At 38.9% G+C, this 14,778-nt stretch overlaps 1 protein-coding gene across 1 annotated transcript in view; it reads right to left on the reverse strand.

Annotated features, from left to right (window-relative positions):
- Nucleotides 1-14,778, reverse strand: part of fbxl17 (F-box and leucine-rich repeat protein 17) — a 243,863-nt gene that overhangs the window by 14,241 nt on the left and 214,844 nt on the right. The window contains exon 10 of the mRNA XM_008418318.3: nt 11,669-11,811. Within this exon, the coding sequence (XP_008416540.1) occupies nt 11,669-11,811 (143 nt within the window). The remainder of the gene's footprint in view (nt 1-11,668; nt 11,812-14,778) is intronic.

The following is a 14,778-nucleotide window of genomic DNA, read 5'->3' on the forward strand; positions in this document are numbered from 1 at the left end:
GCATGAGTGTACCCAAGAGTCAGGTGAGGTCAGGCCTACGCTTCTTAAAGATCCTTTTCTTTTTTTTTTTTTGTTGAAGGGCAATTCTGAGATTCACCTCAGGCGCTCAGTGCACTCCGTCAGTGTCTCACGTCTCAACTTCACCACGTCTCCTTTACTGTCCCGGGCTACTGCCCTTTAGGAAGAGACGAAGGGATGATCCGGCAGCGGCTTGAGTTAAGACCACCAATCAATAAAACTCTTCTGTGTGGGATGAGTCCCCAAGATTACACTGAAAATCACAAATGGCAAATGACTCTTTCAAACTACTTTCATGACTTTGAACATCAGGGTGTGAGAGCACAGCGCTGGGCTCTGCTCCAACACTTGATGCTGTGCATGAAGCTTTTCGTCTAACTCCCCACTGCATTAGGGCCTTTGGTATTGAGGATACCTGCTGTTACCAATAACAACAACCGTCGGAGAAAGTTTTCGCTGAGCTTCAGAACTCTCATTTCCTAAACGAGAGTTAAAATGCTTCCTAACTCCTCGCCATACTTCATAATTATTTTCCCCACTCCAAACCTCCAGGCCCCGAACAATTAGGTCCTGGTTTATGTCTGCAAATTGCTGTGGCGTGCCTATCTGTGCACGGTCCCAGGCAGCTGGATGCACCGGTGGAATGACCGTATTGATTGGGACGTCTGCCTCTTTTAACAAGGTCTGTCTGGATGTTGTATCTGGGGGTGCAGCCGTGCTCATTCCTGCTCCCCGAACGCCACTCCACCTCATTCCAGGTAATGGGAAGCCACTTCAAAACTGCTTACACAAAACACTTTTTGGGGGCTCAATTTGTAAAACAGATATGCGGCGCTAACTCTATTGTTTCACCTGATCTAATTTTACTCTCATAACCTCACGGTTTCTGACACGTGTTAAATAATTTCTCTTATTTTCCTTTCCCAGAAGCAAACGTTTTGTTTTCCTTCCCGCTCCCCTCCCTGATCTCATTCCTGCGATATCTCTTACTTTCTCCACCAGCTGTCCCTGAAGAGGCTGGTAGCAGTCAGTGTCATTATTTTTCTAGTCGGGCTTCATGCTGAGTGTGTGAGTTTGCCTCTCACTTTCTCAGCCTGGACTGCCCCATTTGTTTTCACTCTAATGAAGTAGTGGAAAAGTAGCTGGGGAAAACACAAACAGGGGGTTAGGGGGGGAGAAAGAAGGGAAAAAAAGAGTGGAATGCAAAAGATGAGGAGAAAGAGACTAAAGGAAAAGGGAAAGGAGGTAAGGAAGATGAGAGGGTTCAACAAGCTGCGAAAACGTTTAAGGAAAACATTCCACTGAGGCTGAAGAAGATCGAAATCCCCAAAGTGATACATCACTGGAGAATGAAGGCTCTAAATGTTCACCTGAGTGGCCGAAAGGGCCTATTACAGTAAACAGCAACTTAACAAATAAGGTATGTGAGACACATGAAAACAGCATCTAGATAAGGAGGGCGATATGTTATAGTTAAGTGTTTGGCAGAAGCTTATATGTCTTTCCAAATCAGTAAGGTTTCCTGCTTTTCTTCTTTTTTTAATGGAAACTTGTTCTTGTTAGTCAGTGTTACTGTATTTTGCTTTAGAGAGGTTGGCTTGCTAAAGTCTGATTGTCTCAGTCTCTACTCAAACCAAATTGCTGCTACGACATCTCTGTTAATTCTTGCCAAACTACATCTTGAATTTAACATACTCTTTGTAGACTGAGGCCTTTTGAACTGGCCTCTGACAGGTTTTTGTTACTGTTGCTCGGTTCATACAGAGGAGCCAATTGTCCCTAGAAATGAAAGAGCAGACTGTGTGACTCATCTAAACTCTGAGGCTTCTGAGCTCAAAGTTGGATAAATGGATCAGCAGGAGCAAAACAGGAGTTTATTGATGACTTTATTTATTTTTTTACAACGCCTCAGTGTATCTTATTAGCTTTTTTTTTATCATTGAACAAATCATTGTACAGCCTAATTGTGAAATACAAGAAGGATTCATCGTTGTCAAAACGTTTCAGATAAAAATCTTAAGTGTCCAATGCAGTTATAGTTACCCTCCTTTTCATCATTACAGCATAATCAAATCCCCAAGCCACTCATGGAGCACTGTTACACAATCATCCATAAATGAAAATGGTTCAGTGAGGAAGGAAGACATCAACATAAATTGACTGGCTGAAAAAGAAGAGCTTTAATCAGACTAGTAGGCCATGAGGTCAAATGTAACTCAGAAGCTGAAGGGATTCACAGGTCGACTGGAAAGATCTTTAGACAGGACAAATCTGGTAGAGATTTATTTTAAAGGGGGAGTGTTGGGTAATATCAACTTTGTTGAGCTTTATAATATGAACTTTTTCTCAGTCCAAGACTCCTAAACGTTTTCGCAGTTTGTTGTAAACAGCATAATGGGAAGGCATTGTTGTGACGATGTGTTGATTGAGCAGAGCTTAGTAAAGAGACAGAGACAATTTCAAGACGTCAAATAGCAAAGTCAGATTTCTTTTCAGTTATGTTTGATATATACAGCATTTTCATAAGAATGGAAGGTTAATAGCATCTGATTGTGCTATAAAATTGCACTGGATCTGGACTATCCATAATACCGTCCCTTTAAGAGATGTACATGTAACTGCAGACAAAGGTGGCTCCAAAACATGCTGCCTCAGAGATGCTGAATATAGAAACATGCGCCCCACTTTTCTGACTTTTATTTGTGAAACATTTGGAAAAGCCTTGTAATGTCAAGGTTGTTTTTTTCCCCCTTTGTTTTCCTTCTCAGCTATGAGCTAACAAGGTGCGTTACTGAAACCTTGTGAGTTGCCTGAACTAACCTGAAGTGAAACACAGTCGTGGTTTTTAGCCTTGAGAATATTTGTTCACCCATGAGCTAAATACTCTGCAACTTTGTATCATGAATATTGCACCCTAATGAAACCATAAAAATGTTGCATCTTAAAGAAAGTATTCTAGACTCTCTCCAGTAGAATGTTAATTTTATTCTCACCTGGTCATTTTTGTTCTCCCAAAACTGCATCAACAGCAAGCATAATTTCTTTCCACTTCACAATTAAATACTTGTATCACCCAACAATCTAATAAAACCCATTGGAGTTTGTGGTTGTGTAATATGACAATAAAGGATTGATATAAGAGTGTATTCTGTCCAGTAGTTCTAAGAATATATTCTCCATCCATCTCTTTATTGTTTTGAGCTAAAAGAAGCACTTGGAGAAAACCTGGGATAGTTGAGAAGTCAAGCATTGAGTGGAGAAAGGTTTGTGTTGAATGTTCATGTATTTTTCCAGCTTACTGGGTGATTTACACTCCAACCTGGCACCTCCAAATAAGGAGCCACATTCGAGGTTGTCTTTTTCTGTGTTTTGAGTAAGTACTGACCTCAGGCAATCAAATATATGACCCAAAGCAGACAAGAGTACTTTCTGAAAATATGTTCCCTATAATGCATGATGCTCTAACAGATTTGTGGAAGATGTAATTCACCCACAGAGGAGGCTATACCTCACAGCCAGAGTCACTGGATTTGCTGAGGCCTGATATTACTGTATGGAGGAAAAAAAAACATCCTTTCAACAGAAAAGGAATAAAAAAAATACTCTTCCTCAACGCTGAATACTTCAATAAGCCTGGCACAGTTGCGGCTTAAAGAAGACTGAATGAATTGATTTGATTTTCTTTTTGGCCCGAGCCTGGATCAATCACATTCTGTCCCCTCATCAGAATGGGGTCGTTTGGACCCAGAGGGCCGAGGGATGTAATCGTTTGAGGCAGGCGGAGGGTGCCATTTGCCCCGGCCTGAGGGTTCTGATTTCAATACTCCATTATGAGCTGCGTTAACAGCAAATAACATGAATTCCTCCCAGAGCTACACACAGACACATTGCTTTTGAGCATGTATAAACACAGCGGCACACAAAGGAGCTCCTTCAGGAAGACAAGAAGGGAAGGACGGAGAGCAAAAAAAAAACTCAACAAATGAACAAATTCTTATCTACGAACGCTGTGTATGATTCATCTTTTGAAAATAGAACTGAAATAGGGATGCATTCATAAAGTCGCAAGGATTTTTCTCACGTATGTCCTTACGTGCGTGAATATTGCCCTGACATGCGCTGTGCTGGGATGTCTGAGCGCTGCGTATTGCCTCTGCCAGCAGTGGACATTACATTCAGGCCGGCGCGGCTTTCAACTGTATACAGTTCAGAAGCCCGTTTATACAAACCGTGACGAAGGAAACGGATCGTTCACACTGCTGCACATGAGGGGAGCCAGATGGATCCTGTTAACAGTTCCTAAATGAGTTCTGCACTTTCTCGGTCCGCTGACATTCCGAGGAGGCCACCAGATTAAAATTCACAACGTTTTGACAATTTCAAATAAATTTACACACTGCAGAGACACGGAGCTGACTGGTTTGTCTGCACCAGTGTGTCAAGGTTATCACAAGACTGTTTGTTTGAGACTGACACACTGAAACGCAACACCGTCGGATTGTTTGGCAGCTTTGAAGGAGGACTGAGGGAGAGATGCAGAGACTGAGAATAGATTTTTTTTTTAAAGCCAAATGTAGATTAGAAAATTTACATAAATAGCTGTAGGAAAGTTTGTGACAAACATGATTTTCAGGTTACGAGGAGCCAGTTTTTCAAAGAGGCTTTTTAGCTACTTTTATTTTTTTTTTTGCGATTTGTGCCACATTCCTCAAGAGACACACAATTTAAAAGAAACTAAGTAAAGTCCATGTAAGGGAATGATGAACTTTGTTTGCAATATGTCCAGAACACTGTCAACAGCATCGACTGGACATCTTGTGCACATTGAAGAGTACATAACAGTTTATTTTTGCAATGCAAACATTTACAGCAGGTATGCGGAGATAAATTATTTGATCTGAAAAACACCAGCGCTGACATTTAGGTGGGCTAGATGGTAGTTAGCAGATGTATAAATATTAAGAGTGATCCTTGAGTGCATACATCCCAAAGCAAGGGAAAATGATATTCTGAAGAGTCAGTCAAGGGCAAGGATGCAAGAGTTGGACAAACTTACATCCATCAAGTTGAAAGGCAGGAAATGCCTTCAAAGGAGAAAATATCTTCATCAGGAACATGTTTTTACTCGGAACCGTCTTGGATAACGTAGCAATTACAGTTGTTGGAAAACCTTTCAGCTAAAGGGTACATGAAGTTCAGTGTACAGCTGCCTCTTCTCCCCTGTATTTTCTGTTAAGGAAAAACAGCAGATTTTCCAAGCAATTCTTAAATCAGATCAGCTGAACCATATTAAACAATCAAGAAAAATATGTCCCGTCATGATCTAATTTTGACATTAGTACATCGCTGCATGGAGTGTTTTTTGACTGAATAGCTCGGAGAGTTGATCCTCTTCTGGGAAAGGTTACTTAGATTATTTAAGTTTAGATTCTTGCCAATCAACAACCAAGTGAACAAATGTAGAAAATGTAAGAGGATTGCTGTCCTCCCTCAAGATAGATGGCCATCATATATATATATATATATATATATATATATATATATAACAAGATACAATTCTGCAGGAGACCATGAACATTTGTTAAAATATAATTGAAAACAGATGTTTAAACAGCATATAATAGTTTGGTTTTTTTTTCTCACCACCTTGACATTAAACCAGAGTACCATATTTTCTGTGCCACAAAGAAAGAAAAAAAACATATCTATAATGCACCTTCAGTATAAGTTGCTTTTTTTTTTTTTTTTTTTTTTTTAGAAATGAAAGGATAAGATTAGTTTTCCTCTGGGCTGCAGATGGTAATGTTGACTTCTTGGCTCATGTCGGTAAGTATGAATTAACATTTAACGCAGCAACCAGAGAATTGGTCATGAAGAGGAACAAAAACATACAAGTCGCACCTGAATGCAAGTCAGAAGACTAGTAAAACTGTAAAAATAGTGAGTTTTAGATGTTGCAAAAAATTAAAAATAATAAAAAAGTCAGTCGTTATTTAACTTTTTTTAAAGATCATTAAAATTGGAAATTCGGAAATTGGGTCAATCAAGTAAAATTATACTAATTTATTTAAAAATGTCACATAAAAAAACCCAAAACGTGCATTTATACCTTACTGGAAAAGTGATTCAAGTAACATTCTCTGCTAATAAGTTTTTTTGTTGAGGCCAAACTTTTGCTCAGCTTTCTAAGGACTTTAGAAGACTTTTGATTGTCTTGTTCAACTGATGAATAACTTTTGAGTTAAGTTCGAGCAGTGGTGGGAAGTAACGAAGTACAAGTACTTCGTTACTGTACTTAAGTACAGTTTTCGTGTATCTGTACTTTACTTAAGTAGATTTAATAATGGATACTTTCTACTTTTACTCCACTACATTTTACAGTAAGTATCTGTACTTTCTACTTCACTACATTTCTACAAAAGTGTCGCGTTACTCGTTACATCCAAGTCTCGTTGCTCTTTTTTCCATTAAAATGTGAAGTTCAGGGATTTAAGGTGGCGCCGTAAAATCCAAGCAATAACGTGACTTAGTGTCTGTTGTCATCCATCGGCTCCACCTTTACTCGCACGCTGAGCTCCATACATGCGCAGTGGTTTCCTCTGAGCGTCAGTAATATAATAGCGCTGCATAAATCATAAGATATGGCGACATGTAAAATCAGCAGCGCTTCGCTTTCACTGACGGTGGGAACTTCATCCAATTTTTAACGTCACTTGGAAGGAAAGCTTAAAGAAAGGTAAGCTCCGTGGACGTGATGCTAGCAAAGCGAGCTGTATTTACTGAAACACATGTTGCATCTGCGATGAAAAAAAGTTGTCACTCATGCGCTGAATTCCTGTGTGGAGGTTTTGACTGAGGTGTTGCATATATGGGACAACGCTGTGACCAAAGTGCAATATAGTAATATGACATTCATGGACAATCCGATTCTTCTGGACGGATCTTGACCAAGTCCTATAGTGCTGAAGCCTCACTGAGAGCCGTTCTTTGTTCTTGTAATGCTCTGCGTACACTGCAGTAGCTATTTTATTTTATATTTAATTGGCGAATAAATAAAACAAGAACGTAGGAAGGCAGAGCATGCTCATTGCTCTTTGTTTTCGTCACCTGTCATGGTGGCAGACGTTGCAGCAGGAGGGAGGATGAGAACAGTCACGGTGCTCCTCCTGCTTGGTTACTTCTTGCTTATTGGGCCTTGGACAGTGTTCATAGTTGAGCGTTGTTAATTGCTGTTTAATGGTGCAGACAATTATTATTTCTGACATTGGCAATATGGGCAACCGCCCAGGGTGTTATTTTTTTAGGGATGGCAGGAGACCTCTGTGTATTGTGGCACAGAGATGAAAGCAAAACAGAATGAAGAAGAGTTTGAATTGTCACTGGTTAAATTTATTTCAGCTCTAAGTGTTTAATATCTAGGTGTTTTTATGGGAAAGTGAATCTTTCAGATCAATTTGAGAAGCGGTTTTGATAGGTGCACTTAATGTTATTGTCATGTAGCATGGGGTGCTGGTTTTGATTTGGTCTTGGGTTCAGTGGTCCAGACTACAACTCTCCTACGAGGCTCCTTGGTTCCATGTCTTCCTCTGCCAGTTGGATTTCTTTCAAAATAAATGTGTGGCAAAAAAAGTGAAGTTCATGTTATGTTAGGACAGGAGACGAGATGTTTCCATCCCTGAAATTATGATGCATAGAATCACATATCTAAGTCTAAACTATGTTACAGAGTAAACTCAATAAAAACCTGCTTTATCTGTGGCATTGTTCATTAAAATGGCACTTTACTGATGTATTAAAATTAAATATGATTGGTACACTTAATGATATTGGTGATTAGGCAATGCATTCAGCAAGTACTTTTACTTTTAATACTTAAGTATTTTTAAAAGCCAGTACTTTTTTACTTTTACTTAAGTAAAATGTTAATGTGGTACTTTGACTTTTACTTAAGTACATTTTTGTCTGTGTATTTGTACTTTTACTTAAGTAAATATTTTGAGTACTTTTTCCACCACTGAGCTCGAGTGAAAACAGAAAGAGCTTGACATTTGTCCAACATTTTTTTTCCATTTGTGCAAACACAAAAGAAGAATTTTGATATGAGCATTAAAAACACATTACAATAACTCAATAAAACTGTACTGAATTATTTCAAGTTGATTAACGTTTTTTTAAAACAATTTGTGGTCTGTAAAACTTTAACTTTAACTGTGGATTGTTATATCCTGCAAACAACATGTGGGTAGTACATAGTTACATTTATTTAACTTAAAAAAACAACAACAACTTAGGAGCTGCTTTGCTGCACTGCATTTTTTACTTTTACTTGAGTAGTATCATTAAGAAGTGTAGCTACACTTCTTTGAGTACAATATTTGGCTATTCTACCCATTAGCTTCCCTGAATGAAGAACGGGCTTGTTTTGACCAAAGGTACACCACTTCTTGTTTGTTCATACAAAGTTTAAAAACATAAAAACTTTGCTGTTTTAATGTAATCTTCTATCTGTAAAGCCTGTTGCGCCATTTGGAGATCAAGTGAAAATACAGTAAACAGTAGATATTGTCACTTGAAGTGTGTTGCATATACTGTATGTACAGTAGTAAGTAGTACTGGAGTAAAAGTATGTAATATTTGAGCAGGGTTTTTTTCAAAAATACTTTTTTCTTGCTACTTAATACTTTTACAAAAGCATAAATATATTGGAGTAGTGCTATTCTTACTTGAGTCCATGTTTTGGCTACTCTAACCACCTCTGCCAGGAAGTATTGACTCAACCATAATTTATAAGCCTGGTTCTTGAGATTTGTAATTGTGCGCATAACAAAATGTTCAATACTACATTGCTAAATAAGAAAACACGCTTTACATTATATCTGATATACTTTTATTGGAAAATAAAAGCATCTGAAAAGCAGTCCTCTCTAACAGGTGATTGAATTATTTTTCCTATTTGGCCTCTGCAGTTAATATTCATTGTTGTTCTGCTTAATTAAGTGGCATAGCATCTAAAAAGGAAGGTGGGACGATAAATTAAACTATCTTTTTCATTTAAGATGTGGGTCATTCCTGTTTTTATTAGCTCGACTGTATCTATCGATTGTTAGGTCAATGAGTCAGTGAGGTAGGGGTGAACTAAATGAAAGTGGAGCCTGAGTGATCACCTGCTGTGTAATGTTGTTTCACTTTACTACTTACAGATAAATATGATAGATACACATTTATGTCTGCTGTAATGTGAACCGAGTACACTGCTTCATCCCAGAGACCTCACAAATGGGGGTCACTGTCAAATCCTCGTATAATATAATTTTATTACAGTCTAAATAGATAAATATGATACACCGATGCACTCGACGCACTTAACCATCTGAGAGCATTCATTTTTATCTAAGAAATCCATAGGGTCAAATTGGAGGCCACGACTTGCAGATATCCACCGATTTTATAATGAAGGAATAAAAATGATGAGTTTCCAACCTGCTGAACAGCCTTGAACATAACTCAAAATTCCTTGTGCCCCTTTTTATCACCAACTGGCTTCTCATACCAGGGGGATCGTACGATTGTGAAATCCAAAACCAAATGTAAAAATGTTTCTAAATCTAAAGTGGGGGGAAATCTATTTAAAGCATCCCCAGAGACATTTTTTATAGATACTGTGGTTTTGGGCTTAGGTACAGAAACATATCTGTGCAGAATAAAGTGTAAAAGTCAATCCAGCTGCTCTCTCTCCCTTCTTCTCTGGTCTTATCCCACTCATGATATCACGCCTAGTCCTTTTCCACCATCTCAATGCCCATTGTCCTGTCCCTGAAATTTAGCTGCCAAAAATATAGATCAGGTTTTGGTATCAAGGGTAATTAAGAGTCCATCCATCTGGCTGAGCGCGTTCTTGGCATGTGGGTGAATGAATGCATGGCTATGGTAAAAGGGATGTACTTGTTTAGCGTTTATCTAGTCCAGACCCCAAAGCGCTTCACACTACAATCAGTCATTCACCCAGTCACACACACATTCACACACTGATGGTGGTAAGCTGCTACGTTGTAGACGCAGCTGCCCTGGGGAAGTCTGACAGAAGTGAGGCCGCCATGCGCTGCACTGCATTGCATCCAAGAAATCATTTGTGATTTCACTAATGCACATATTGATTGATTGCGATAACAACTAAGATCTCATATACTTTGGAGTCCTTGCTGCAACAATTGCCATCAAGAATTTGTGATAATTGAAAATGAGACTTATTTTAATTTACATTTGCTTGATGGCTTGTCATACTTAACAGTGATATAAAGAGCAAAAACAGAAGAGGCTAATTAAGGGATACTTTGTGCTGAAATTCAAAAAGCACATCCTAAAGCACATGTATGTCATCTGACTTTTGAGTGTGTTAAATGTTAATTGCTGCAGATTTTGTTTAGCCAATGACATACCTGCTCACTTCATAAATTGCCACAACCGGTAACATAGTACACAGCTAATGCTGGAATCCTTTCGAGCATTTTCTTAGCTGTTGCACAAATTTTCTGTGCAGTGGTGTGTTTTTCTCATTACTTCTCTCACATTCTCAAAACAATGTAGATGCAAAACTTGCAAATCAAGACCTTACCCAGAATGCTTATGAATTGTTTTCGTCTGCTTTATTAATATAGGAGATCTCATGAGATTTGGGATCTCATTTTCAAGATGGAGGGAAATAATGTAATGCAGATTACATTCTGTGTGAGTTAGTGGCAGTCAATATGTCATCGAGTAAAACTTATAGAAGATTCAGAAAATAACCACCAATAGTAATGATGATGAGGAGAATGATCAGGAAGAAACATAATCACACATCCATCCATGCTGCAGGACGGGCCGAGTGTGTGTCCTGCAGCCTCACTCTTAGTGGACACCTTTAGTTTGTATTGATATATTTTGTGTATGTTAGCAGCTTTACAAAACAGTGAAAGTCCTGCTAACTATAATAAGGTTTTACACAAGGATCATGATATAGATGAATCCTCTGTGTTTTGCGTCAGTTTTAAACTACATGCATTTGTCTATTCATTTTCTGGGAGGTTAGTAGCTAAAAAATTATTGTATGGTCCTTTACAGAATAAATAACTAATCCTAATTCCAATCATTTCATATTAATGAACAAAATAGATTTAGAGCTACATAATAAACATGAACTACACAGGAAAGATGTTGAAAATACCTTGAGCGTAAAGTGGCTCATGCTAATACTACTTCTACTTACAATGACAACAGGTGCAGTCAACCTTGTGCACATGTACACATGGATTCACTTCTAGGTGCATTCATTGCGGGAAAAAGGGGCTTACTAATGAAAGAAAGCAGTGCTGCACCTGATGGCAACTGTTTGTTTAGATTATAAAATGGAAATCATCACCGCAATTCCAGTCCAAGATTTTAGGTCTCTAGTGGTCTTGTTATATTCCTTGTTTTGAGAGCGTCTAAAACCTAGATATTTGAATTTCCATTTTTATCATCATTACCTTCTCTAAAAGAACCCTTTGCTCAGGTACATGCACACAAATTTACATTCACATGACGTTCTGCCACAGTATGTGAGCACACACACGCAAACACACACTAAGCAATCATCTGCTGCAGCCACAAGTTTAGTGTTAAGCCTTGTTACCTTGTCACATCTCATGAGGCCCAGGTATCGGAGGGACTTGCTGCTTTGAGCGATCTGTGTGGCTCCTTGGTCTGTGATGTCTTTGCACCAGCCAGCATCCACGGTCTCTATGGTACTGCTGTACTGGCCTATGGCTATCAAAGCTGTTGGCATGGAGGGGGAGAAATGGGGGAATTGGGAAGAAAAACAGAAAAAGGTGTTAGTGTGAAAAAACCTTTTCTCATGCAAATGTGGAAGCAACATTGTTCCTCAGGGACTCGGAGAAATTTGAGATGAAATCAGGGCAGATCATCTGAGTAGCTGTGACAGGAATTTGACGTTTAGTCAACACCTTGGAAAAAAATCTGCACATGCTTGCATATTGAAAACTCACCCACACACCCATGTTTGTTCAGACAGCTGCAGGAGTCATACATCAGAATGTTGGCATGAGTCGCAACACTGAAAGGCAATGACAATGACACAGTGCCAAAGCAAAGCGTGACTCGATGCCAGTGCATGATATAATTTTGCATGTTTTGTTGGGTGGTGCCAAGGGAAGAAGCAAAGTGCCAGGGTAAATATCCAGCAAAAACAAATACGTGTTTGTCACTGGAGGGGTTGTTAAACCAGCGAAGAGAGTGTGACAAGACAAAGGTTGAATTTGAATACACTGATTGCAACCATAGATGTCATTGATTTCATATTTAAACCCTCTTTATATGGAGCAGAATGATAACACAACAAAAAATTTTAGAGATTTTTACAAAAAAAATAATAATTAGGTGCATAAGTTTGAATTTATTGTATAATTTCTCTCATCGATGCAGGGTCAAAACTATGCTTACAGGCTCAAATATGTTGTACCAGTGTTTGGATAAATGTCCTGTAATACACTTTTCCTGGACCACAGGGTTTTCTAACCATGAACCTTTGCCATAAAGGTATATTTGCCATAAAGCGGACTGGATATTTGATCGCTCTATCAGAAATTTTAGAGTTTATACACAGTGTTATTTGTTTTGTTTTTTTACCACAAACCCAAACTTCAATCCTAGCCCACTTTAGATGGAAAGAAATCGGATAGAATAATCAACATGCCAGCAACCACCAGGCCTATCATTAATAGTGAAACGCTGGAGCACCAGTCTCGGCACGTTCAACATTAACAAACCAAACGCATCATGGAGAAAACTTTTAGTGTAAGAAACCAATGTTGAGCTATTTATACAACTGAAAGTATAAAGTTTTGGAGGCTCTTAGCCCCAAAATTAATGTGGAACCTGTTAACCACAGCGGTGGCTGCATGATGCTGAGGCTCTGATTCAAGGCCAGTGGTACTTCTATATCACACAAAGCAGTGGGAAAATGAGGTTTGAATACTACATCCAAAATTATTAAATGCAACCTGAAATTAAATAATAAATGGTTAAAATTGTGTTTCATAAGGACGATGATCCCAGACACACATTTTGCGGGAAAATTGCGGATTATTCTTAAAACCTCAGTCAGTGTCAGAAAGCCAAGCATTTTAAATTAACTCTATTAATTCTGCCAAGAAGAGACATAAAATATCCAGTCAGATTTAAGGCAAACAACTTATGAGTGGCTACGAAAACCAAGTGGTTTCTCTGCAATGTGCTAAAGGACATTCCTACAATTATAAATTTCAGCCTGCAGATGGTAATTTAGTTAAAAACCCAATATTAATTTGGAAATTATATTGATGCTTAGCACATGGAGCCTTCAGAGCGAAGCTACATTTTCTTTCACAGTAAGGCATTCCTCACGTGTGCTGCCATAATGTCTTAATAAAGTGACAAATTAAAAATGTACAGCGAACAAAGTGAGAAAACATCTTCTGCAATCTGGCCCTGAGTCTTGATATATGAACACACAAATGCAAACAGGCACACAACAATCTCTCTCATCAGTCTTTGCCGCATCAATTGTTGTGTGCATCCCTGAGACCTGTGCTCAATCAGTCGATTGACGGCTATGCTTGGGGATCGATTGGCAGTTCCTGGGCTTTGTTCTTCATTCTCACAACCATCGCTAATGAGAACTCGAAAGAAGACGGAAGGATAAGAGGTGAGGTAAAGATGAAAGCAGGAAGGTAAAGACTGAGAAAGCCTTTGACAGCCTCTTCAAATAGCTCCTTAGCCCTGATGTTGTTTCTCATTTGCAAAAATCCATTTTACTTCAACCTTTTTGTGCTTCAGGAACAAGTCTGAGACATCTCCACGTCGGTAAAAAAGAAAAAGTCTTCTCCTCACCTTCTCACTTTCATGACAAGCAGTTCCCATAGTACAGTATTAAATAACACACAGTCAGCACATCAACAATGTTACTGCACATTGAGTATGACTACCAGCCCAGTCAAAGTGTGTATAAATGTGTGTTAGAGGTGAGGGAGCCTTTTTCCCCACAGGAAAAGGGAAATGTATAATCCTACGCTCTGTTCTCCGTGTCCCTGAATCCTTTTCCTGCTGTGTAAGGTAGACGCCTCCACACATACACACACACACACACGCACGCACGCACGCACGCACGCACACGCACACACGCACGCACGCACGCACGCACACGCACACACACACACACGCACACACACACACACACACATGCGTATAGCATGTGACATGTGTAATATATAGCTTAGGCCACTTGAAGCACACCACATGTGGTTTCTTTTGTGCTCCATCATGCCATGCATAATGGTACATTATAGCTAAACAGGCAGTAAAGCTGCTTTGAAGCTACAGTATGTTTCATGTAAAAAAGAAAAATGGCAGGAGACGCTTTAGTGAGCCAGATAGCTTAAGAGAACATGAGGAGACCAAATGATAACGTTGTAGAGTATGCACACACTAGAGACACATATTTGTCTAGATTCAAGTAAACAAAACTTGAATCCTGTTGCCTTCGTCATTTTCAGTCACATGATCCAAACTTTCATTACCTGGGTTCAGGCATTTCATCTTAAGTAAAGATATACATATCACTGATGTTCTGAGGAAAAGGGAGATGATAAAAAAAAAGTTCTGTAGTTATACAAATCAAATGCTGGTTCTTTTCAACTTTTCCTTTACCAAACATACATTTCTGATTAATTTAATTCACCTCTGCTT

The sequence above is a fragment of the Poecilia reticulata genome, chromosome 9 (assembly GCF_904066995.2).
Source record: "Poecilia reticulata chromosome 9, P_reticulata-male-v2, whole genome shotgun sequence".
Classification (NCBI taxonomy): Eukaryota; Metazoa; Chordata; class Actinopteri; order Cyprinodontiformes; family Poeciliidae; genus Poecilia; species Poecilia reticulata.